General features: G+C 43.7%; 3 protein-coding genes across 11 annotated transcripts in view; 2 read left to right on the top strand and 1 right to left on the bottom strand.

Annotated features, from left to right (window-relative positions):
• GRAMD1C (GRAM domain containing 1C) overlaps window positions 1–8,755 on the top strand; it is a 91,410-nt gene extending 82,655 nt beyond the window's left edge. For both annotated transcript variants that reach the window (XM_046001298.1, XM_046001297.1), the window contains 4 exons: window positions 354–411; window positions 2,310–2,420; window positions 2,638–2,743; window positions 8,080–8,755. In XM_046001298.1, coding sequence (XP_045857254.1) covers window positions 354–411; window positions 2,310–2,420; window positions 2,638–2,743; window positions 8,080–8,160 — 356 coding nt within the window. In that variant the 3' untranslated portion in view covers window positions 8,161–8,755. The remainder of the gene's footprint in view (window positions 1–353; window positions 412–2,309; window positions 2,421–2,637; window positions 2,744–8,079) is intronic.
• Window positions 8,756–10,507: 1,752 nt separating this feature from the next.
• On the top strand, window positions 10,508–24,013 carry ZDHHC23 (zinc finger DHHC-type palmitoyltransferase 23). 6 transcript variants are annotated; one of them, XM_046001301.1, is made up of 6 exons: window positions 10,508–10,803; window positions 11,309–11,578; window positions 13,660–14,370; window positions 16,104–16,262; window positions 18,072–18,247; window positions 23,885–24,013. In XM_046001301.1, exons 2-6 carry the CDS (start codon window positions 11,418–11,420, stop codon window positions 23,989–23,991), a joined length of 1,314 nt encoding a protein of 437 aa, XP_045857257.1. In that variant the 5' UTR covers window positions 10,508–10,803; window positions 11,309–11,417; the 3' UTR covers window positions 23,992–24,013. The 6 variants fall into 6 exon arrangements, with proteins under 6 accessions (XP_045857257.1, XP_045857260.1, XP_045857255.1 ...); XM_046001299.1 differs by having other exon boundaries at window positions 10,511–10,803; window positions 16,095–16,262; XM_046001300.1 differs by lacking the exon at window positions 10,508–10,803 and adding an exon at window positions 10,818–11,092 and having other exon boundaries at window positions 16,095–16,262.
• Window positions 24,014–24,668: 655 nt separating this feature from the next.
• The window catches only part of CCDC191 (coiled-coil domain containing 191), an 89,831-nt gene continuing 88,737 nt past the window's right edge, over window positions 24,669–25,762 (bottom strand). For 2 of the 3 annotated variants that reach the window (XM_046001294.1, XM_046001295.1), the window contains exon 17: window positions 24,669–24,823. In XM_046001294.1, coding sequence (XP_045857250.1) covers window positions 24,679–24,823 — 145 coding nt within the window. In that variant the 3' untranslated portion in view covers window positions 24,669–24,678. Of the gene's footprint in view, window positions 24,824–25,569; window positions 25,705–25,762 lie in introns of those variants that run through there. The other variant, XM_046001296.1, reaches the window with a different exon arrangement.

Genomic DNA, 25,762 nt, shown 5'->3' with positions numbered 1-25,762 from the left:
AACTTTTTTAAGGGGAGAAGCATTATACAAAAACCCAGCTCAAACATTATTTGCAGAGATGGAACTTAGCTAGAGATCATACATGATACTTTGAATTGCTTATTTTAGAGCAAATTAATTTTTAATGTAGGCTGAATTTGCGGGATTGATGTAGGTTTTCTTTTTGTGGATTTGTTTCAGATTATTAGTCAAGATACTAGAAATCAGTAAAAAGGGTGCTGGGAATTTACATCAAGTTGTCTTTACAAATCATGTAAAAATTTTCTTCTCTAGTTCTTTTCAAATGAAATCAAATTTTAACCAGTGTTAATCACAATCCTGTTCTAATATGTTTTTGTGTGTGTGATCTTCAGGAAAGAAAAAGGAAATGGAAAGCTATAACATTGCCCTTATTGTGGTGATGAGTATTTTGTAAGTATTTGTTTTGAGTGCTTATTTTGCTTGTGTCTTCACTTATCTTTTAATAGTTTCTAAAAGAATTTGGATTTGTATGTTATTGTGTAGAAATTGCCACTATTTGACAAATTTTGATCTGTAAAAACATTAATTTTATATGCTTCAATCTGATAGTTTTTTATTTTCAGGGGAATTAATAAATTTGAGCAAATGCCAAGTAGACAGCCAATAAATGTTTTTAATTAGTTAGTTAGTTAATTAGGTAGGCTTCATACGTGGAGCCCAACACAGGGCTTGAACTCACAACCCTGAGATCATGACCTGAGCTGAGATCAAGCATCAGACGCTTAACTAACTGAGCCACCCAGACACCATTAATGTTTTTTTAATTAATCTGACCTTTTTCTACCATCATAGATTTTTATTGGAAGTTCCATAAACTTAAAGAGAATATTTATATATGTAGCTGTTGAGATCCCAATAGTGTTATTTTGCACTATTTAATTAGACCAGTGATTCTTACCCTTTAAGATCACTTTCTAAAATGCAGACTTCTAGACCCCAGTCCCAGAGATTGAGTTAGTAGGTCTTGAGCAAGAATCTACTCAGGAAGACATACTTACACTATTTTTTACACAGCTGTATTTGAGTATTGAGGTAGTCAATTAGATTTAATTGAATTGGTTCTGACTGGGTGATACACTCTTGGTGAATATTTTTTGGAATGAAGTTCTCATACCAGCTGCTTTTTCTAAATATAGATTTCAGAATGTAGAAAATGTTTGAGGGGCGCCTGGGTGGCTCAGTGGTTTAAGCCTCTGCCTTCGGCTCAGGTCATGATCTCAGGGTCCTGGGATCGAGCCCCGCATCGGGCTCTCTGCTCTGCAGGGAGCCTGCTTCCCTTTCTCTCTCTGCCTGCCTCTCTGCCTACTTGTGATCTCTGTCTATCAAATGAATAAATAAAAATCTTTAAAAAAAATGTTTGATATACAAAAGGTTTTCATATGCTCCTTAAGTTGGTTTGCTATGACGATTTTGAATATTAAATATTATCAGTGATCTTTTATGGTACTATGCAAAAAAATTTATAGTCAGATGTTGAAATGTTGATTTACATACCATTTCAGTTCTTGCTCTTACCTCAGGTCTCATTTTTAACAAAATCCTCTTCTGGGCAGGTAAAGAAGAATACTGTATATTTTTAAGGGTAAGCCAATATTTTAACAGAAAAAATAAGAGAGATACGATGCCACCTATGTATTTGTATATATGTGTAATAAGAAATATATCCATCAATTGAAAGGCTGCTGTGAGAACCAATAGAGCAAGTTCATTAGCATGTAACATTTTATATATGACAACATTCATGTATATTTGGGATTTGATGCTTCCTTTGTCTAAGTTGAACTAGAAAAAATTTTTGCTGGATAGTAATTTAAAAAATTTGTTTTGGTTTTCCATGGGACTAAGGTGCCTGTTCATATGTAAGATCAAGTCTATATTGATCTTCATTTCCTTTTTGAAGTGCAGCATTATGGGTGTATAATTGCTTAAGCTAGAGGCACCCAAAAATAGATCTGGAAAGCTTATCTGGGAGATTTCTAAGTTGGCGGTCACAACTCAGGTCTGGCTGGGATTCCTCCCAGAGAAGAGAGATATCAGGGACAATCCCAACCTGCTTTCTTTGAGGACTTTACCGTCACTCTAGTTACCTTTCAACCTTTTCTTCACTATTTAATACCTAAATATAATTATTTCATATAATAAAGTAGGAATAACTGATTTAAATAATAACAATTGGAAACTACTCTAGAACAACATACATTTTTAGAGTTTTGTGTGTATATTCTATATGAGCCGAGCTCTAGGCCCGGACAAGAGTGAATTAACCAGGTATGATTTGCTCTGCCTAGTTTGCTGTTGCTAGTTCTGTTGAATGTGACGCTGTTTCTGAAGCTGTCAAAGATAGAATATGCTGCTCAGTCCTTTTACCATCTCCACCTCCAAGAAGAGAGATCTTTACAGTAAGTCTTTCCGCCCAACCTGTTATTATTCAATAATTCTTTAGTTGTAGAAAACTTAATTCTGGTTTAGAGATTTGGATCTGCTAACTATTCTGTAGTCCGAAAGTTTTTTTATTTTTTTGTTTTGTTTGCAAATTTATAGGATATGAATGGTTTTTAGAAATGAAAGATTAGAAACTATTCCCGATTTTTAAGTTTTTTTTTTTTTCTTTCCCAGTTTAGCCTCTGATATGGTATCAAGAGTGGAAAATATTCAAAAGAAAAAAGACCAGGCCCATCGTTTAAAAGGAGTGCTCCGAGACTCCATCGTGATGCTCGAACAGGTACCGTAGGACTTAGTACTTTCATAGAGGTATGAACCAGCTTCTCCTCTGGTTGTGAGAAGATTCACGATACCATTATTTGAAGAAACTCCTGTCCTAGAGGCAACTACCCTTGCCAGTTTCTGTATGATGCATTTTACATGTATAGTCACTTATATTTTTTCAAAATCAAAGCCTACTGTATACACTGTTGTATGTCCTCATTTTATAATTAGTAATATATTTTGAAGATGTTTCCTTATCAACATGAACATTTGACTCTTGAATAATGGTGGGGTTAAGGGTGCTGACACCTATGTGTTGAAATTGTGTATAACTTTTGACTCCCCAGGAACTTAACTACATATAGCCTACTGTTGAGCAGAAGCCTTACTGATAACACAGTCAATTGTTATTTGTATGTTATATGTATTATATACTGTATTTTTACAATAAAGTTAAGCTAGAGAAAAGAAAATGTTATTAAGAAAATCATAAAGAAGAGAAAACACATTTACAGTGGTCTCCTGTAAAAAACTCTGTGTACAAGTGGTCCCATGCCATTCAAACCCGTGTTGTTCAAAGGGCAACTGTATACATCTAAATCATTCTTTTTATAGATGCCTCTATATAAAAATTTATGCTTAATAATAACTTTTCATAAAAATGGTAGGTCCTGTATACACTGTTATTTTATCTATTACCCATATATCTTGGAGATGCTTTGATATTAGCATATAAAGGACTTCCTCTTTTTTTAACAATTGCATAGAATTCAACTGTATAAATGTGGTACAATTATTTCACCAGTTCTCCATTGAAGAATGACCATTTAAGTTATTTTGATGTTTTGCTATAAACATTTATCTCTTGAGCACAGTATTATCAATATGTGCTGCTCAGTTCCATGAACCAAAACTTAGGATTCCCTTTGAAAAATAAAGATTACTATTTCCATTATGATATAGTATATGCATACTTTTTAAGATTGAAAACTAGATGGTGGAAGAGAAGAAAACCTATAGTTCTAGCATTCAGTCATTAATATTTTGTTTCCTTCCATTCTTTCTTCTGTGCATTGGTTTGTTTTTTAGAAGATCCAGTTTTTGAGCATTTTTCAGGATATCACGTGGGGCATTAAAGGTGACATCTTCCACTAGGCATTCTTCTAATGCACAGCAGCTACAGCTGCTGGTGACATTCTCCATCCCCCCTCCCCTGGCAAGAGTGGGTCATATTTCCATTTTTCCTCCTCAGCCTCCTATTTCCCCAACTTTCTACTGATAACCTTGTGTCAGGAGGAAAGAGAGTTTTTCTCTCTTTCTATACCCAAATCTACAGATTTCCAGTCACCGCACCCCATCCTCTTGTCCATGCCTGTCAGAGTAGTGCTCTGCCTGTAGGGAGATTCCCAGCAGGTGTTAGTGAGAGACTCCATCCATCACCCACCAGCATCCTGTTTTCAGTTTCCCTCGGTCAGCTGGATCGGTCCCATCTGCACGTGGTCCTGCTGTGCGCTCTCCTACATTAAAGCACCCATACCATCCACATCCTTCTCCACCTGCCCATCTCTCTCACTGTCTTTCACAGTCTGGCTTTTTCAGAGTTGTCTGCTGTGGCTGTCACTGCTTTATCCTTCATAACCCATTCACTTTTTTAAGGTTTTATTTTCACCAAAGTGACTCCTTCACATGGTTAACTTTTCTACAAGGTTTTTTCAGAAAAACAGCAGTCCCACTCTGCACTTTTCCAGACACAACAATCTTTAACTCTTTTTTAGATTCTTTTTGTGTTTACCTCCATGTTTATAAGTAACAAGCATGTATTGATATTGCTTGATTTTTCAGTTTTAGACATGACCTTTCGACCTCCTATTATGGAAGACAAAGGTTTTCTTTTCTTTCATCTCTTCTTGTCCTCTTTTTTGATTCCCCCATCCTCCCAAGGACATTATAATTTTGGTTAGATCAGTATCCAGTGTTTGCTTTGTTTTGATTAAGTTTTCTATCCTGAGCTGAGCCATGGAATAAACCATAACTACTTTTTCTTTTCTGTGCTTTTTCTTATCCTTGGAATTGTTTTATGACAATTGATTAGTTTATTATATTATTTATAAGTATCTCATCCCCTACAGCTCTGCCTCTTGTAACCTTCATTCACCTCAGGTAGTCTATGAGGGGAGCCTTCTGACTGGCTCTAGTCAGGCCCAGGGGTCCTCTCTGCAGGTGCACAGCTCTCAGCCTGGGGATTCCTGTTGAGTACCCCCTCTGTTTCCTATATCCAGAATGGTTTCTGCTTTCTTGGTTTACTCCTTTCTTTTAATGGAGCACATCCTCTAGTAGCTTCCTGAGAAGAGAACGTGGAGGTAAATATTTTAAGACTTCCCTAGTGTTGAGAAGTTTTTATTCTGTCCTTCCCCTTGATTAATAGTTCGGCTGGGGATAGAATTTTAGCTTGGAAACAATGTTCCTTCAGAGCATTGCTCCATTGTTTTTCAGCTTCCAGTATTGAGAATTCTGAGGCTCTTACCGTTTCTCATTCTTCAGTCTGGAAACTCAGGCCCTTTAGTTCTGGGAAATACTGAGTTACACAGCTGATGATCTCATCCCCTCCACTCTCCCTCTTCTGACTTTCTAGGGCTCCTGTAATTCAGATGTCTGCCTTCTTTTGGACAGGCTGTCTAATCTTCTTATTTTTTCTTTCCAGCTTCTATCTCTTTGCTTTTTTGTTCTGCTTCCTCAAAGTTCCTCAACTTAATCTTCACATTCTTCTATCTTTCAATTTTTGCTAACAAGTTTTTAGTTTCAAAGACCTATTACTTTCCTGAATTTTCTTTTTTTTTAATACCATTGTGATCTTTTAAAAATGACTATAATATCTTCATCTCTCTGATCATATTACTGATGGTTAAAAATTTTTCCCCTTCTTCTTACCTACTCACTTTCCATCAAGATCCTTTCCCCCTGTTTTGATTTCTATCCCTAGAGTAAGAGGATTTCACTAGATGTCTATAGTCTTTGGTTGTCTACTTGTGTGGATCAGAAACTCTTAAGCTCTTAACGTGGATTGGGTTGGTGTACCCTGAACTTCTCTGTAGATCTGGCAGAGCTGTTGGTTGAGAAATCCTGGTATCACTATCTTTAGGTCCTTCCTCTTAGATTGGTCAGTTTCCATAGAGAATAGCCTTCCAGTCTCCATCTGAAGGATTAAGGGCTGGCTGCCAGCATTTTAGGAGCAGAGTGAAAGTAAGAGGGATGCAGGAGGGCAGGGCATAGGGGGATGGTCTCAACACTTTTTTTGTATAATTCTCATTTTTAGTCCTTTTCTCTTTATTCTGACTTCCAGAGATTTCTGTCAATTTCCGAGGCTTTTGAGGCCTCTTCAGGGTAAATTTGGTTGGTTCCCAAGCTTTCTCTACAGTTAGTTTAGGATTCCGCTTTTTCTGGTCTGCTAAGTCATCCATCTGCTTTCTAGTTTCCAATGTTGTGTTGTTGCTTTTGCTGTTTCTGTTCTCCCTGTCCTTGTGGATTTATGCCTAAAAAAATCCTTTTATTGTGCTTTTAGTTTCAGGAGGGAGCAAAATTAGATACCTATATTTAAGCCACTTATTTGCTCTTCAGCCTATTCCTGCCTTGTTTTCTTCCCCCTTGTCGTCCAATGAAATTGCTCAAGCTAAGGTCTCCAGTGACCTCTGGCTTTTAAATATACATTTTTTTAGTTTACATCTTACATTTGTGAACATTTGACAAGAGCTGACCACTCCTTTCTTGAAGCGTATCTAATCTTTCCTTCATTAAAACCATGGAAAACCCTGGGGTGCCTGGGTGGCTCAGTCGTTGAGTGTCTGCCTTTGGCTCAGGTCATGATCCCATTGCCCTGTGATCAAGCCCCGCATTGGGCTCCCTGCTCTGTGAGCCTGCTTCTCCCTCTCCCTCTGCCTGCTGCTCCCCTTGTTGTGCTCTCTCTCTGTCAAATAAATAAAATAAAAAAAAAAAGAAAAATTTTAATTTAAAAAAATGAAAAACCCAGCCAATATAAATGACAATATTATAAAATTCACCTTTTAAAGAATTTCTAGCATATTCACAAAGTTGTACAACCATCACCACTGCCTAAATTCCAGAGCATTTTTATCACCCCCAAATGAAACCCTGTACCCATTAGCAGTCTCTCAACTCCTACAATCACTAATCTACTTTTTATATCTATAGGTTTGCTCATTCTGGGCATTTCACATAAATGGAATTATTATGGTCTTTGTGACTGTCTCTTGTACTTAGCATAAAGCAAAATTGCTTTTTGCTGGTTAAAACCATCTCCTCTCCCTGGCCTAGTACTGCCAGGCCTTCTGTGTTAGATTCTCTTCCCTTCCCCTCTACTTCCCATCAGATGGTCTTATCCACTCTCTTGCTTGTGCTACACATGCCATTGATTCCCAAATCCATCTCTCTTACCCGGACCTCTTCCCTGAGCCCCAGGCTCACGCAGTCACTGATGACTTGGCATCTTCACCTGGATGCTAACGGGCCACCACTAACTGATCATGTCCAAAACAGAATTCAGTTTTCATCCTGAGCCGGACTGACTCCCCTCTACCTGACGTATTTCAGAAAATGACACTGCCTTCTTCCAGTGAAAAACTTAATGCCTTGTGGAATTATATATTTATATATGTGATGATTCGTTTTAGTTCTGTATTCCTCACTGGTCTGTGAGCTCCATGAAGGCAGGGTTAGTGCCTTTTTGGTCTACCATTGTATACCCAGTGCTCCGCTTAGTACATATGCAGCATGTAGTAGGTCAGCATATAACATTTGCTGAATGAATGAACAAATGAATGAATATAAAGAAGCATAAAACAGAATTCTTGCTCTCAAGTTGCCTGTAATTTTATTAGAGAAATCTGTGTATTGTTAAAAACTATAAAAAAGTACAAAGTTAAGTGTCAAGTAAGTGGTAATACTTTGGGAGTTTAAAGGCAGGATGATTACAGAAGGCGACACGGAGGGGGTGGGATGGGGAAGTTCTAAACGGATGAAGACAAGGTTTGAGCGTAATAGCAACAGAGGTCCACAGGGAGAACCAGATTTGTTTGGGGGATAGTGGAGAGACCAGTGCAACTTGAGAAACCATTTAAAAAACCCATCTGTTGGGGGGCAGCATGCATAGCAGGACAGTGGAGGGAGAGGTGCAGGACCACAATGGATAGGAAGAGCTTAGCAGTCATACTGATGTGTTTTATAAATTCAGTCTTTTATTTGGGCATCAGTATAAATAAAACTATATTGAATATAACTATTTGGCATAAAAATAAGAAAAAATGCTAAACTGATTTTGAAAATTAATTTTGTTTGCAGTTAAAGAGCTCACTCATTATGCTTCAGAGAACTTTTGATCTACTAAATAAGAACAAGACTGGCATGACTGTCGAAAGCTAGTGATCTCAAGGCCTGAAATTGTAGAGATACTTGGAACTAAAAGGAAACATCTTAAAGAAAACCAGAGGATGAAGCATTTTAATTGTCATCGAACATTTCCACATTTGCTTATTATTGGTACTTCTAACATGAACATTCTTTTTAATAACACTAATTTGATAAGTAGTTTCTGATGGTCTTAACAATCCATTCTTCACTTCTTATACATAATTCCAAGCAGTGAATTTCTCCAGTGAAGCATGAAATATTTTGTGGATTTGAATTTCTGATACAAAAAGAAAATGAGACACTCTGAACTGATTTTTACAGTGAGGTTTAAAATTTGATACTTTATCTGTTAGCATAGAATAGGTGTCCAGTACGCTGCTTTCCCAGTTGAGATACATTCAGGAGACTAAAGAAGACAATAGAAGAATAAACCTTTTTTATCATTACTACTTTTGAAGGACCAGTCTTCAGGCGTGTAACATTTCTCAGTTTGTGTACTGTAAATACTACAATGTCTTCACTTAGTTAGCATGTAAATTCAATAGTCAAACCTTTTGAGTCTGCAGGTTGGTAATTATTATCTGAAATATTCTTGAGCTATGTTGTATTTTTCTAAAGAAGTAGTTGTATTTTTCTAAAGAAGTAGTTGTATTTTTCTAAAGAAGTAGTTGTTTCTTCTTCAGGTAGCTATCAGAGGTGAGATTATCTTGCCCCTTCATGGATCAGAAGGTAGAAGAGTGAATCTGGAAGAGCAAACATACAGGATAGCAGCACTCAAAATGAAGAACCATGCTCTGATTTTATAAAGCAGAGGATTACATTAAAATCTGGGCATTTGGTGACAAATTAGATGAACACTTGAGCTAAGCTTGGCTTCAGTTTAGCAGTCTTTCATGGTGGAAGTGAACCACCTGGTTGAAAATAATTTGTGGGTTACTTTTCAGTAGCCACATATGTCTTCATTTATTCATTCATGTGTGCGGCTTGTTTCAGCTGGTAAGTTAAAACCAGACACAAACTTTCTAGCTCTTTAGTAAAAACTTTTGGGGTATTATGTCCCAATACTAGGGCACTGACTGAAGTTCAAAGTCAGACAGATGTTTTGGTTCTTTCATGAAAAGTTTTTAGGCATAAAACTCAATATGCCTAAATTGTATATGTCTCAATACAAGTGACGTCTTTGGGACAAGAGAAAGACAGTGCTGAATGATTTGTATATATTCTCACTGTTTGGACAATGCTTACCTTAATTAAATGTTTCTTTCCCCAGAGCCACAGGAGATAGCTAAAGTCATTTTTGAGATGCCTGTAGAGAATGAAAATATTGACTTAATTATAGGGAAAATGGATTTCTCTGGGTGATTTCCAACAAAATTATCTTGGGGGTACCAGTGTACTTACCTGGGGATTTTTTGATTCATGAAGTGTGGCTGTGAGTGAGTCACTGGATTATAAACTTGAAGACTTTGTTCTCTGTTAAATTCACAAAAGTGATCAGTGGCAAGCTGAATATTTTTGTGATTTTCTTTAAAACTTGTACTCAATAAATATACCTCAAAGAAAATTACCAAAGTTGCTTTATAGATTAAGAATAACATGTATGTATGTAGAACTTAATTGCATTTGAGCCTGTTGTGTAAATTGAATATTAATAAAACCCAAAATGTCTTTAGTTGTCGTTTTTTTTTTTTCTGTTAAAAAAACACAACAAAAAGTACAAATAACTAGGAACTTGCTGTAGTGAAAACGTGTATATGGGCCTACACTCTTTAAAAAAATTTGTGCAAAAATAAAACTCAAAGAGGAGTCATTTCATTTCAAATATGCAGACTGTTGGGACAAAAGTACTAGTAGGCCTGCCGGTCGAATGTAGAATCTGCTCGCCAGAAATCATGAGAAAGAACCAGCTTTATAAATGAACAGATCAGGGACAGCGATGGGCCTTTAAGGGAAGGCTGGAGAATTTGGGGGCGGTGCCTCGGTAACAATTTGCGGTAGAGATCTCCACCTAAGCCTGTTGCCCGCGTCTGAATGAAGACTGGACGACCCACGGGTCTCCAGTGCTTGGGGACTCCTCCGGGTTCCCGGGTTTCCCGTCTTTCCGTCCGCACCTTCCCGGGCCGAGAGCTCTGGTGTTGCCCCGCCCACGTACCGCCCGCAGGCACCCGTGGGGCAGCACAGGGGCCGGTCGGGGCGGAGGTGCCGGGCCAGCCCAGGGCCCCGCCGCCTGCACCCCACCCCCAGGTGCCGGTCCTTAGGTCCTCGCTACCTCCGGGCGCCAGGGCCTCGGGCCGGGGGAGGGGCCTGGCCGGCGGCTCCGCGGAGCTGCGGGCGCCGCACGTGCGGGCGGGCGGGGATCCCCGGCGCCGGGGGCGGGGTACCCGGAAGCGCGCGCGGACTTGCCACGCCGAGCCGGCGGGCAGGAGGGCGGCGGGGAGGCGGGCGCGCTGCCCGGGCCACGGCCGCCTGTGCTCACAGGTGGGCGGTAGCGGAGGCGCGGCGGAGCGGAGCCCGGGTCTCTGGGACTCCAGCCGTCACATCGAAAGCCCAGGGAGCAAAGCTCGGAAGACGCGACCGCGCCTCGGGAGGAATCAGCCTTTCTTCCCTCTAACTGGGCCTCTTCCGCGGCAATCGCACCTCGGCCCCGGAACACAGGTAACTTCCATTCCAAGGTCATTCTTTGGGCGGGGCGGCGCTCTCGGCCCGCCCACGTCCTCACTGTTGGCGTGGGCGGGAGAGGTGCGCCCTGCGCGGAGCGGGAACGACCCGGCTGGACGGCGACCTCGGGCGCTGCACGGGCTTCTGGTGGCCTCCCCGGAGCCGGGTGCGCGTGCCGGCCCCGGCGGCAGAAGCTTTTCTCCGCCCGCAGCCCAGAGGGCGGGTTTCCACCTGCACCCGGGCTTTGGGCGGGGACTGCTCGGCCCTCCGCATCCTGCACCGGCAGGTGAGCGCAGCCGCCCGCGCCCGGGCTGTCCCGGCCTTGTGGTCAGCTGTCACCATGGAAACCGCTGGTACCCAGAAGACGCCAGCCCTGGTGGGAAGGGGCGGTGAAGGCAGCTGGGAGCCCCTAGAGCTTCCTGTCTGGCCGAGCCCAGCAAGAAAAGCCTGATGAAAATGAGACTCCCCCTCCCCCGCTTTCTTCTCCTGTTTGATTTCTCAGGCGTTGGCGGATAATCAGAGACGTGGATGTGTTTACAAGATGTGAGTCGTGTTCTTTACACCTTTCCCTACCGAGGGCTTCCTACACCTCGTGGTGACAGGTGGAAATCATGACACAGAAGGGCAGTATGAAGCCAGTGAAGAAAAACAAAGCGGAAGAACCTGAATTGGAGCCCCTGTGCTGCTGCGAGTACATAGATCGAAATGGGGAGAAGAACCACGTGGCTGCTTGTTTGTGTGATTGCCAGGATCTCGATGAAGGGTGTGATAGGTAAGGGCAGAGCGGTTCATGAAGCTGACCCCACTGGCTCTTTGGAGAACTACCACGCTTGCTTGAAGTGTAGCCATCCAGAACACTAGATTTTGCTCTTGATGATTTTTCTGAGGATCTAAAATTGAGAGTTGTCTTCTGTGTCAGGTGTGAGGCTTTTATGAAGGTGAGTTACTCAGTAGTGCACAACTGCACAGCTGTCTATTCTGCTCAGTTTAGTAGGACATTATTTTTCACTTAAAGGGAGAAGATGATGGAGAGAGCAGGCAAATAAAGGGATAGTGGCAAGTTAAGTGTATAAAAAAATGAAGCGCAGAGCAGTAGAATCTGTACATTTAGAGAATTTATTTATTTAAAAAAATTTTTTTTTTTTTTAAAGATTGTATTTATTCACCTGACAGCACAAGCAGGGAGAAAGGAAGAGGAGAAACAGGCTCCCAGCCGATCAGGGAGCCCGATGTGGGACTTGATCCCAGGACCCCAAGATCATGTCCTAAACTGAAGGCATTGCTCAACCAACTGAGCCACCCAAGCGCCCAGAATCTGTACATTTAAAGTGAACACACTGGTGCCAGAGAAAACACATTCTCTGTGTTCTCAGTGTCTCGAGATTGACTGCTTGAGGCTAGACTGCACCTGGCCACCAAGGGTCTTGAAGGTCGAAAGCTCATGTTCCTGCTGTTGGCATTGGTCTCACCCCTTGTCCCTTGGGAGGAAAACCAGCAGCAGGCACATGCCTGCACTGGGCTGGCTGTTTGCAGCATGGGCAGTGACACTGTCTTGGCCGATATTTGGCTTTTATTTTCACCGTTCTCCAAAGGGTTGGAAATTAATATCCAAAAAGATGATTTTTCAACATCAGGGAAAAAAATTTCTGTACCAAACAGTAATAACGAGGTTTTAAACCGTCTTCTAAATAATTATATACCTAAAATTTGCTGCCATATGGGAAGCACAATGTGGGAGGAGAATAAGGATGTTGGAAACTTGGCTTTTCCCATCAATAATTACTTCCGGTTAAAACAGTGACTGTAGCGGCACATTGCTGACTTAAAGCTTGGTGTATTCCTCTAGACATGAAAAGTGTCTTGGGACCACTGTACTTCACTGCCAGAACCCTGAAGACCCTGTAGCCTTTTTGTAATTCTTCCTTAACCGTGTCTTTAGTCTTTTTACAGGTATTTTTAAATGGACTTAGTCTAAAATCCATACAGAGAAAATGGAGCACTCTGCTTTAATGAATGGAAAAATGATGCTGTTTCCATAACCTCCATCACTCAAGACCACAGCTCTTCCATTAACCTCTTTCTCTCTTCTAGCCCTTGGGACCCAGGCTGTCCCTGAGCTCTCTCGCCTACTCCCACCATACCTGTCTCAGGAGATGGCTCCCAGTCTTCCTTCTGTCCTGTTGCTCTGTGTGACTCCCTTGTACTTATCTTCCCTCATGGCCAAGTTGTTGCCTTACTTTTCTAAATTGTTTGTCTACATCAAGAATTACCATCCCTTGTCTTGCTAGCCTAAGTGTGCAAACATGTCAGGAAATACTGTGGGTCCACAAAGCTCAGTCATTTCGCTCTGACTAGTTTGCTCTCCTCACACAGTCCCTGCCCCCGCCGCCCCCAGCCCTGCTAGACTGGTGACACCCCGGGCGCAGGACATGTGTGTGCTGCACACGTCCGGCTGCACTGGAACACCTCCCTGCCCCCCTCACCCCCCACATGTTAGCCCGCCGCCGTCAAGGTGGGGCACAGAGCCCACCTTTCTCACAGAGACCGCCCCCCCCCATGATTCCACCCAGCAGCGTGCATTCCCCTCTGAGCATGCCTTACGGTGTTTGGCCACAATAGTTCACTGGGCAATTTTGCTGCTTTGTCTCATCTCTGATCCTTCCCAAATTCCCATGTTGTCTTCACAACTAGATTATGAATTTTTTTTTGAGGATCTTAAGTCTCTATACTCTCTCCAATCTGAACAGTACTTGCACAGAATGTGTGTTTATTCCTATGTTTTCGCTTCGTGGAGAAATAGTGTTAACTGTTCCATTTCTAAACATTATTTTCTCTTTGTGCTCTTCTGCATAGATGGATCACGGGTAAATCCGTGCCGCCGGAGACCTGTGAAAGAATCATGGATACTATTTCTGATCGCCTCCGAATTCCTGGGCTCAGGGGAGCCCAAAAAGTTAATATTAGCATCCTCCCCCCACTCATCCTGCTGCCCATCTTCCTGCGTGTGGCTTCCTGGCATTTCCTCCTGGGGGTGGTGGTTTTGACCTCCCTTCCTGTGCTGGCTCTGTGGTACTATTACCTCACTCACAGAAGGAAAGAGCAGACCCTGTTTTTCCTGAGCCTCGGACTCTTCTCTCTGGGTTACATGTACTATGTGTTCCTGCAGGAAGTTGTCCCCAAAGGGCGTGTGGGGCCCACTCAGCTGGCTCTTCTTACCTGTGGGTTATTCCTGATACTCTTAGCCTTGTACAGAGCCAAGAAGAATCCAGGCTACCTCAGAAATCCAGCAAGTAGTGACAGATCTCTAGGCAGCAGCCAAACTGAAAGCCTGAGCAGAGACGGGCAGGAGAAGACCAGAGGGTTCTCCGGCGCGGAATCAGCTGGCAGCCTCAGCAACCGCACGCCCAAGGATGATCTTAAGGGCCCTTGCAGGGTGTTGGCTGGAAGTCCCGCCAAGGTGAAGGAGGACTGGTGTGCCAAGTGCCAGCTGGTGCGGCCGGCCCGTGCGTGGCATTGCCGGATATGTGGCATCTGTGTCCGGAGGATGGATCATCACTGTGTCTGGTAGGTGGGAAAATTTGGAGGCTTGCAAAGTGGAAGGCCCCATAAGCCCAGGCCCTGTTTGATCTTCCTTGTGCCATCCAAAAATTCCAGTCGATCCCAGCTTCACACCTTGCAGATATTTGTGGGCTGGTATAAAGTTCCCACTTAGTCATCCGTTTTCCCAGTTTCGCAAATGTAGTCCCTTCAGTCATTTGCTGGAGGGCTTGGTTATTGTTGTTGCTGTTTTGTTGTTCCCTTCTGAGCCGGTACCCCCCCCCCCCCACACTGTGACTTTCTCCTTTATGAAAGAGAAGTATTTGCAGTGAGGTGGTTTTTTTTAAAGAATGGATCAGAATCAATATAGGCATAATTCCCTGTGCTGTGCCTTTTGAACATGGAGTTCAGGAAAGTGTCCCATATTTGTAGGGGACTTTTTCCCCTCCCCATACATCTTTCATCGTTCTGATGACTCCTAGCCCGCATTATTGAGGGACAGCCCTGCCAGGTAGTTCCCTGTTTTGTTATTTGCTCTTTGCAGAGAAATGGGCTTTCATGGCGCCTGCCAGCTGGCCAGTGCCTAATGAGGACATGCAAGGCCCCTGCGATGTGAAGTGCAACTTTCAAAGATAGTGTTGCTGCTTCGCTGTGTGCATCTAAAAGGGGCAGAGTTTACTCAGACGTGAATGCTGTAAGGAGCACGTTTGCTACTCTCTAGCTCTTAGCTGTCACGGCACTCGTGGTGAGTGAAGTCTGCTCTCCGTGCCTGGGGTTCTGTCATGTCGCGTACCCTCCTCCCCCATAGAGAGGGACGGAGGGGACGGAGCGGGTGCAGCAAGGCCAGGAGGGCCTTGGAGAGGACCTCAGGTGGGGGCTTGAGCCAAGGACAGCTCTTGTCTAGGGCTTTCTTTAGGAATATGCAGGTATTATCACTTTCAGATTTTAACTTCTGAGTCTTCATCATGTATTCTTGTGCGTACACGTGGGCACGTGTATGTGCTTGTGTGTTTGCATGTGTGTGTGTGCGTGCACATGGGAGCTGGTTTGCAGAAGGCCTGACAGCTCTGTGTAAAAGATGACCTCTGCCCCTGGGGCCTCTTGGTGTACGCCCTGCCCAGCACATGGCCACGAGACAGAACTCCCTCCCTGACAAGTAGTCTGCATATTACCGAGTTCTCCACCCCACACCACATTTCTAACTTCTTGGGATCTTTGTATTAATATATGAATTTAATACATATTTTCCCTGAGTGTGTAATACTTCCGGTTTTTTAAGTTTTCCTAACTGATACCATCCTTTCCTTCTCATGGTGGTTACAGTGTTAACCCTCTTCATGGTTGGGTGATAAACTCATTACGATTTAGAAGGATTTGTAGCCGGCTTCTGCTTTTTACTCAGTTTTGACCTAATGATAAGATTTCACTTTGGAAAGAGCAGAGAACATAAGACTACACCTCTCAGTGGGCAAGTTTTGGCAAGTTGAAAAATAAGAGAACTTACTTTTTAATTGAAATTCGCATGACCTCTGTTTTTGAAACTTTCTTGTTTATTATGTGCATTAGATGGAAACTTTTTTCCTTTTTTACTGAATTGTAGTGGATCTGCAATGTTATATTACATCAGGTGCACAGCGGTCACTCAGCGTTTCTATTCATTATGCAATGATCACCGTGATAAATTTCTCTTCCGTCTACATCAAGAACTTTAAAAAAATGTTTGCTTTTTCTTCCCCCTCTGCTGTTTTGAGGATAAACAGCTGTGTTGGAGAATCCAATCATCAAGCATTTATACTTGCCCTTTCGATCTTCTTGCTCACCTCGGTGTATGGGATAACACTGACCTTGGACACCATTTGTAGAGATAGAAGTGTCTTCACAGCTCTCTTCTATTGTCCTGGAGTCTATGCAGATTACAGGTGAGATGTGTCTACCAGAGCACCAAGGCCCAGATAGGAGGGAATGGGCGTTGCTGTTAATGCAAGGGGCCGTGCTTTGCTGCTAGGTTAGGAGAGGTTATTGGATGCTGGGTATCTTTGAAATGGACAACAAAATTGTGCATTTTTCTAGGGTGATGTCAAAAGGATCCTTGACCCTGCAGATAGGATTGGGCTCACTCAGGGACTTCAGGAGTCAGATGACGCCTTGCATGCCCACAGTAGCAATGGTGAACTGCCAGCCGTAAACCAGCAGTCCCAGGGGATGTGCGGGGTCTGTTTTGTCATAAACGATCATGGCAAGTCCTCGCTTGATTGAGGCTTTCTTGCGCTCTCCAGTCCTGTCTTGATTTATTGCTTCTGGCCCTTTTGTGGAGCGCTCACAATTTGTATAACATTTCTTTACTTTTTAACCTCCATTGGTTTGTCCTGTTCTACTTTTTAAAAAATCACCACTCATGATTACTGTGGTATCTAGGACAGAATTTCCTCTCTTAGGTTGGGGCACATTTATACATTGTGAAGGTCTCTATGCCCTGTCAGCAGCTGGGGCTTTGCCACCATGAGCCCAGCCAGCCCCTCCCCAGATAGCTGTGGGCCCCCCTGCCTGTGTTCCATGTGCCCCCCTCCACGTTTCCTCTGATGCGGATGCTGTGTGGTGTCTGGTGACCCCCGTCTGAGCGAGGACAGCACTGCCCCCAGGGTCCTTTTCTTTCTTATCACTGTTCATTCTCGGAACAGCCCCTGCTTTGCTCACCTCGCACCCCTGTGAAAGTATTTCTTAGTCTATGGATAGATGATCTGTCGCCATTATAGATCTGGATATTTGTGCACATAATTAGAACAGATGTGTCCTCCTCCTTGGGCTAAGTTCCTTTTCTTTCTGTATTGAGAGTGTTAGTAGGTTGTGAAGTTCTGTAGTCACACCGTGAGTGAGTGTGTTTGTGTGTCACTAAGCACGAGTTCTGTGGACTTGCTGTGGGCCACTGATGTGGAATGAGGAACACAGTTTGCCATGGGGGCCCACCCTCTGGCCAGGTGCCTCACTTCAGCCTGCTGAGCCCTGGTGTCCCTCATCTTTATGGTGAGGTCATCATCTCTGAGTCCCTCTCAGCTTAACAAATAAAGATTTGGGATGGGTTCATTTCCAGCTCTTCATTTGCAAATGTTAGAAGACAATCTTTTGGCAGATGTTCATATCAGCAGCCTCTCTTCCTGTCTTGTCCTGGGTGATTCTGTTTGGCTGGAAGAAGCTGGACCTGAAGTGTGACGGGTGCTCCTACCTAGCAGGATGTGGTGTTGGGGCTTGTTGTCTCCCCTACACTCACCAGCACTGTGCTGAGAAGAGTGGAGACGAATAGCTTTAGCGCTGTCCCTGCATCTCCACCCACGGCTTCCTGGAGGACGTGGATGGCAGTGTCGCGGTGCCTTCATTTTCCCCTCAGTTAAGAGCGATTTAGGAATTGTTCGTTCATCTGATAGATTTTGAGTGCTGTTACGTCAGGCACTGTGTTGCTTGTGTGGGGGATACGAAAGGCAAAAACGCCCTTGCTGTTCCAGTGTGACATACTGGGAAAAGAGGCAGCAAGAACGAGAGCATAAACCAGGACATGTGAGTGGTCACAGGTTAAGCACTTTGGTGTTTGGGGTGGAAAAGCATCTTCCGATTGGAATAGCTGGGGAAGGCACCAGAGTCCTTGGTGACAGGTCCCGCGTGTGTCAGACGTGAGGGCGGTGCCCGGCTTTCTGACTGAAACGACCCGCCTGCTGACCCGCCCTTTGTCCTCCCAGCTCCGCTCTGTCCTTCACCTGCGTGTGGTACTCCGTGATCATCACGGCGGGCATGGCGTACATCTTCCTCATCCAGCTGATCAACATCAGTTACAACGTCACCGAGCGGGAAGTCCAGCAGGCCCTGCGGCAGAAGACAGGGCGCCGGCTCCTCTACGGGCTCATCGTGGACACAGGCCAGTACAACCGGGGCTTCCTGCGGAACTGGCACCAGTTCTCCACCCTGGGCAGCCACCCCTGCCACCACCCCGCCGAGGACATTGTCTGAAGTGCCTTGCGTGTGGCCTGAGGGGCGGCTTCCCCCACCGCTCCCTCCCCTTGTACACGTTGGCGTCCATGCAGGGTGTGTTTTTCTCCCCAGTTTCTGAAAGGCTGTCTCGGGCCACGCTCAGGTTTAGACACAGGACTGGGAAGAAAATGAACTGTTCTGACTTCACCTTAAGAGATTTTTATATCCAAGCAGTAAAAGTAGAGCCATTCTTTTCCAGTCACCTTGTTCACAAACTCAGTCGCCAAGGGCGGACGAGGTTGTGGTTCCCAACACACAGATTGGTAGAAGCCATTCCCATCTCTAGTGGGGAGAAAGAGTTTGGATCAGGATCGTTCCAATCGCTCTTTCAGTTCCTGATAGCCATGTGACCCTTTGTTGAGTCACTTCCCTGAGTCTCAGGTTCATCCGTGAAGTGGGGTACTGCCACCTGCCTCGGCTGCCTCACGGTCGTGAGGGTCGTGCGAGGGACGAGGTGTGTGGTAAGCACTGGAAAACGACAGAGGCACCCAAGAGGGATGCAGTATTATTAGAAAAACTCAGAGGCTGAGAAAAATTTGAGTAGGTCAGAGGACTGAAGCCAGAATTACCCGAGTAATCCATAGTCAGCATTTCAGAATGAAAGAAAGCTCCTGAAATACCACATCGTACAGTTATGGTAATTTCTTTCTCTGAAGTATTAGATGCTAGCTACTCAAACAGAAGGTGATCCGATGGGTTCTCACTGTCACCAGATCCTGCAGGGACAGTCGATAACAATTACAATTATCAGTAGTGTAATATACAGTGGTCATGATTTAGGCAATGAGCCTTTCAATTTATCTCGTTTCTTCTATAGTTATTGTTTGGATTTACTTTAACTCCAAACTCCAAAGGCATTATTGTTTTCTTCCTCTTCCCATGTTTCACCTGGGAAGGTGCTAGCACACTTACGATGAGGCTGGAAGAGGGAAACAGATAGCCTCTGGGGGAACAGTTTACCCTCTTTCCTGGGTAGGGTGGCTGGTTAATATCAAGGGCTTTTTTTTTTTTTTCTCAAGTAAGTAATGCAAAACGCTACAGTGACAGCAACTCCGTTGCAAAACCCAGTTTTGTGGCATTTATATTCTTCTGGCATGAACTCTCTAAGGGGTTGATGGGCATCTTCCTGCTCGCACGTTACCTTTCATTCACCTCGCCCTAGACAAAGTATCTCACTTGGAGAGAAAAAACAGGGTATATATAGTTTCCACTAATTAATGGATTATGGTTCTTCCCTAGCTCTTCCTAAAATCGTAAGTTATCTTTTTTATCATATCTTGAAACTGAAAATGTGTAAAAGATTAAATATTTATAGAGAATGGGTCTGTTCTGCCATAGACTTAGGATGAGGCCATTTCAGATAGGAAAAATACCCTCTTGAAATATTTGGTTTTATTCATGTTCTCATTTTGCAGTCCCAGAGAAAAATTCGTGAGTCCTTAAGTTTGCTTTGGTTTTTACCTTAATATTGGGGAAGTATTGCCGGCTTTTTCGGTCTGTCTGTGCATGCTGCTGTCGTAAGACATTTATAAGTGTTGAGAGGAAATACTGCTACTTCCTGCAGCTCTATCCTCTGCTGCTGGCACTGTCCCTGTCCTGCCGTGAAACAAAGCTGTCCTTAAGACAGTTGCCACACTTCTATACAGGCTTGTCACTGCTCTCCCCTGAAAAGGATCATTTAAGCGGTGGGAGGCTCTGTATTCCACTGGGATGAGCCACAGAGCAAGTCTGGGGATGTTAGCAGTCTGTGGTTTCTACAGGGATGCCCTTGCTCTAGCCCAGAGTCGAGCATTCATTTGGAACTAACATTGGGTCTGATAGAACTAATTCCTTTTGGCTGGGTTTGTGAGAGGAGAGAGAGGAATAATGTCAAGGACAGCACATGTGGCCAGAGCTCTCTGGTCATAGTCTCTTGAATGCAGATGTATAGCCAACTCTGATTGTCTCAGAGTTGATGATAGAATTCATGGAAACAATAGTGTAGTCGGTAATTTCAATCTCTTGCCAGCTCTTTAACAAGCATCCAAATATGACAAGATCAAGATGAGTAGTACCCAAGAGATCAAAGTCATGTGGGAGAATTAGGAACGACTGCCATTTTTATAACAGCACACCCCCCTCATGGTTGATCTACATGGGGCCTCTCAGGTTCCCTCACCTGCATAAGGACTCCCTGTTTGTTATTCCGGCTGGTTGGGATGAAGTTGCTTGTTTTATGTTTCTTGAGATCATGATCAGCATTTTACAGAAGAAAGCTCAAACTTTTGAAAAGCTCCATGGTTTTATGGGGGTAAAAGCCTATTGAAGTATTTGCACCAGAAAGAGCAGCAAATGGGGGGCTCTTTGTGAGCAGGGTTTCTGTGGGCCCCAGGACACCCTAAATCTAGGCTCCTGGGTTCTTACCCCTTTTTATGACCTGGAACTATTTGAGGAACTTTATCCTTTTAAAGGACAGGGCCTCTGTGAACGAATGAGTCCCAGAGAAACCTGTGGTGGTGGAGGTGGTGGCTGTGGGGGGAATTGCTCTGCAAACCTAAAACCTGCAGTTTGTTGGCCAGAGGCCAGCCCTCCCCCACCCGGCAGAATTCCCTCCCCCCATGTCCTTCTTCCTCAGCCTGTTAATAGACATATTGATAACCATCCATTCTATTCTGACCATTTACATTATGGTCATGCCTTTGTGTACTATTCCTGGGGAAAAGAAATGGGTCCATTCACAAGATTTAAGGGAAAAATAGTTGAGAATCAGGATTGCATGAAAGGAGAAAAGTCCTTCAGTATTTAGAATTATTTTTTAATGATACCCAAAGAGTACTTCATGGTTATAGCTGGGCCTACCTGAAATGAACTGACCATTAACAAGCCTTAAGTGAGTTTTGGGGACACTGCTGGTCATCTCACCTCAGCCACCTCTGTGTCTGCTTAGGATACCGGAGCTCTTTGCCATTCAAGTAGCGTTGTCCTTCGGTGAATGAAGTAATTGTTGTCTGCCACTGTGCCACCTGTCTAGCAGAAAGACTGCTGCAGACTTTCTCGTATGCAATAGTCCTTCGTACTTCTAATATTTTTAGTAAGAGAAAATTTTCTATACGAGAATCTTCCACTGCCAGAAAACACAATGCCAGTAAGGTTCACTAGAATACTGACCATCTGCTTCACAGACTCTCTAGTATATTTCCTTTGGCTGGGACATTAGCTTTTTACTACAAAGCTCAACTAACAGAAGCAAAAACGTGACATCTAGAAGCACAGTTTTAACCAGGATGTTTAACACTGTTTTTTTGAAATTTAAGGGTCTCTTTAAACGAGGTAAGTAGGTTTATAGGACTTCATTTTAGCCATATTTAGGTACCCTGCGTTTGAAAAAAGAGAATTTCCTCAAACAAGCAAGGGAGGATAGAGACTTTTGCTTGAGGCACCTGTTTGGAATCTGGTTTTCTCATCAGCAGCGTGGCAAGTATGCCATTTTTTATTAAACACTGCCAAGGCGATGCCAGGGAAGGAGGAGAGCTATGCTTAACTTAGTGCTGAACAAAATTCCTTGTGTTCTTGTGGGTGTTTGCTGTGATGAACAGAAACTTTCTGCAAAATCAGCTAAATGTAATCTTGTTGCTGATGGACTGCTACCCCACTCGAGCTGGCACCAAATGCTTCGCTGTAGTAGCAGCAGCAGCCAAGGACTGAATGGTTCATGGAGATAAATCTTTTAGAGGTTGCAGCTATTTCCGGCTATTTCTGAGTTGGGCTTTTGACTTACTGCTACTCTAGCCTTCCTGGCAGCACCTTCTCTTCTAGGGAATCCATACTTCGAAGGCAGAGCTTTAAAACCAGAGCCGGTGGACTCTAGTTACTGATGCAACAAACATCCTGCATTTCTTCCCATGGCGCCACTGACACAATGCCGTGTTCTAGAACTTGCAGGCTCAGCCTGCTCTGATCCTATGGTCTGGGGGATTCGATGATTTGCATTGTTAGGGCTTTTGGGCCTTTTCATTTGATTACATTTCTCAGTCTGATTGTTAGGCTTAAGGAAACCCAGGAATATTTAATGTTCAATATTTAATGCACCTGGCCCAGCAACATTAAAGGGGATTCCTGACGCCAAGTCCGGAGGCTGCGGGCTAGACATTTTGCACTGTTTTTATACTTGTATTCGTATCCTCTTATCACCTCAGATCAGACACAAGGCCTTTTAAATGGAGATTTAAAAATTTAACTGCCATTTATGTAAAATAATGTACTGTGACCAAGTTGCTTAAATGGAAAATAAAGTGCTTTCTTTAAAGGAAATAGTTGGTGCTTATTAGTGTGTTTATTAGCATGTCTCCTGAACTCTCTTGCTTTAAAGGACATCTGTGTTAGAGCCAGGCGGCTCCTCTGGCTACCGAGGTGTCCCCGTCCTTCGGACCTCAGTTATCCTTGGCCCTAAACAGTCCTTTTCCTGTTGGTTACTTTGTCTAGTTTTATAGGACAGGGATACTGCTTATTTGGGCATTTTGTTAGCAGTAGTATTTCTAATCATGTCTTTAGGATAGCCCAGCAAGAACTACAGGTGATTGACTAAGCGATTTTCCTGTGGGTATTTAGGAGGTTCTGTAAGTAGGTAAAAAGGGCGCCTGGGTGGCTTAGATGGTTAAGCGTCTGCCTTTGGCTCAGGTCATGATCCCAGGGCCCTGGGATCGAGCCCCTCATTGGTGTCTCATTGGGAGACTGCTTCTCCTTTTTCCTCTGCCTGCCGCTCCCCCTGCCTGTGCTCTCTCTTTGTGTCAAATAAATAAATAAAATCCTTTAAAAAAAAAAAAGGAGGTAGGTAGAAAGTCCTCACTGGCCCAGTCAGAATATGGGCTGCTAAAGACTCAATGGCTAATTGACACTTGAGGTGAAGTAAAAATAAAGGAAAGCTTAAGAGAGGAAACTTAAGCTTTATGGCATTTCTTTAGGCCCTTGGCATGTTTATTTAAAGGATTCAGCCTTCCTTATCTGCAGGCTTGGCAGGGACAGGAACTTGGTATTTGATGTCTGGCAGTTGATGAAAGCTGGTACTGTGTTTTGCACTACAGGTCGGGATAAGCAGATTGGGATTTGAATGGAAAGAGACTAAAGATGAGTTTCTTTTAGTCCTGTTTTCATTAGTGGCTGTTAGTCTAAAAGGGTTTATAAATGACAGCTATATAATCATATTAAAAGGAAAGACGTGGGGACACGGACACTGTAGAAGGAATAAACTTCAATTTAGGGTGTTTGGTCATTTCTGAGTAAATCTTCACACATGTTCCACAGAAAAAGGATGTAAGTCATTGCAGACGATGGAACTGCCTATCCCTTCTAGGCAATAAGGACAATAACAATTTATTGAACCACACACAGAATTTTATCTTACCACTCGAAACTGTAAACCTAGCAAATACTGGTAGTTACCTCAGGGCTGCAAGGGACTTTCTTGTTCTACTGGGTACACTTGTCTATTACTTAAATTTGTTTTAACAAACATGTATTTTGTAATGAAATTTTTTTTTACTAGCAGGTAATTCAGACAATTCACAGAAGAGCATTTCATCAGTCTTTATAGTCATCTGCACCTTAAAGATGAAATCATTCTTTAAATCCATCAGGCTATGTGGATCAAACTGAGCTGAAGGCTAGAGGACAGACGGGTATGTTACTTAGAAGTTGCAGCTGGGAGCACACGCAGACATGTTAACGAATTGCTGGACTGCCCCTGAGAGCATTACATTACATTGCATTACATTAGCTTTTGGAGTTCCCTTCATGCTTGTCAGGATGCATTGAAGAGAAGGGTCTTTGGTGCCACTGTGTCCCCAAAATAAGGAGATAGTCCTGTGCTTTGCAGCAGCTGCACTGAGTCCCATTTGATAGGTGGCTTTCCATGGGGGATGTGGGTGCATGGCGTCCCGCAGAGCGCCTGTTGCTGACCCTAAGGCACTATTACTGACCACTATGACTCCTTCCTTGCATACTCACTTCCTTGAATTTCTGTAAAGTTACATCTGTCAACAACTCATGGTACACCAGAAGGACACGTTTCCTTTGGAGACTCAGGCAAGGAAACACTTGTCCTCTTTAAAGTTTATGATGCTAAAAATATATAGAATGCATCTGAATAGTTGAGACTTACACTGTTCTTTGATCCTGCTGTGCTAAATGCTTTAGTGAACTAATTAGCAGTCCAACAGAAATCAAAGGAGGAAGTAAAAACTGATCCAAGAAGTATCTGCCAGGTGACGGAGCAGGTGTCTGCACTCATGCCCGTCCCGCACCCCGCGCGCTCACACGGCGCCAGTCTCTTCTGCCCGAGGGTCACGGGGATGCGAGCGGCTGGAAGTCTGGGAGAATTTCAGCCACCCTCCGACGGAGTTGCTCTCGCCTTTCTTCTTTTATTCTTTCCTCTTTCATAAATTTCACAAACTTCTTCCATGTCTCAAATGTGACCCAGAGAATCCTCCTTGAAACAGAAAAGGAAAAAAAGTTACACACTACGGAAGAGTTGACTTTTCATCTGAAGTATATTAAAAACTGTAGAACGATTCTTTGAATACGTCATTTAAAACATGCAGAGAGCAAAATTGGAATTCAGACCAAAATGCTATGAAAAGGGTTGCCTGAGTGGCTCAGTCGATAAGCGTCTGCCTTTGGCTCAGGTAATGATTCCAGGGTCCTGGGATCAAGCCCTGCCTAGGGCTCCCTGCTCAGCAGGAAGCCTGTTCTCCCTCTCCCATTCCTCCTGATTGTGTTCCCTCTCTCGCCGTGTCTCTCTCTGTCAAATGAACAAATAAAATATTTTTTAAAAAGAAATGCTATGAAGAAAATAAAGTGGCGAAATAGGATGGAGGGACTGATAAGTCATTTTTATTTTCCATCAGGCAATCAGGGAAACCCTCTGTGAGGAGACATTTGGGCAGAGCACCCAGGGGCCTCTGAAAACTCGGGCCATGAGACACCCTCTGGTGATCCGATCAGCGCCTGTGTCTATGCTCAAGACAGGACCTGTGGACCAAAGACTCCAGCAGCCAGAGCCCTCAAGGAAAAGATGCTGGAGAAGGCTGGAGAAGCAAATGCAGCACCACAGTTACAGGCTCTGAGGCCCAGGTACTTAGACGAATAGACATACCTCCTTGTGTCGCACTTCGCAGATACTGCCTTTTTCATAAACTGAAGATCTGTGGCAGCAACCCTGCACTGAGCGAGCCTGCCGGCACCACTTTTCCCAACAGCATCTGCTTACTTCGGGTTTCTGTGTTGCATTTTGGTAATTCTCTCAATCCTTCAAACATTTCATTATCACAGGTGATCTGGGATCAGTGACCTTTGCTGTGAACACTGTAGCTGTTGGGGGCATGAACCACGTCCATATGAGACAGCAAGCTTAATGGATGGATAAATG

Source organism: Meles meles, chromosome 4 (genome assembly GCF_922984935.1).
Source record: "Meles meles chromosome 4, mMelMel3.1 paternal haplotype, whole genome shotgun sequence".
Lineage (NCBI taxonomy): Eukaryota > Metazoa > Chordata > Mammalia > Carnivora > Mustelidae > Meles > Meles meles.
Note: the sequence above shows the minus strand (reverse complement) of the source record. Positions and strands in the feature narration are given on the sequence as shown.

Excerpts from the sequence above, each read along its gene's own strand:
- ZDHHC23 (XM_046001299.1), top strand. The coding sequence starts at position 11,418 with ATGACACAGAAGGGCAGTATGAAGCCAGTGAAGAAAAACAAAGCGGAA. Across the intron at positions 11,579-13,659 it reads CTCGATGAAGGGTGTGATAG|ATGGATCACGGGTAAATCCG; the intron begins GTAAGGGCAGAG and ends TCTTCTGCATAG. Across the intron at positions 14,371-16,094 it reads ATGGATCATCACTGTGTCTG|GATAAACAGCTGTGTTGGAG; the intron begins GTAGGTGGGAAA and ends TGCTGTTTTGAG.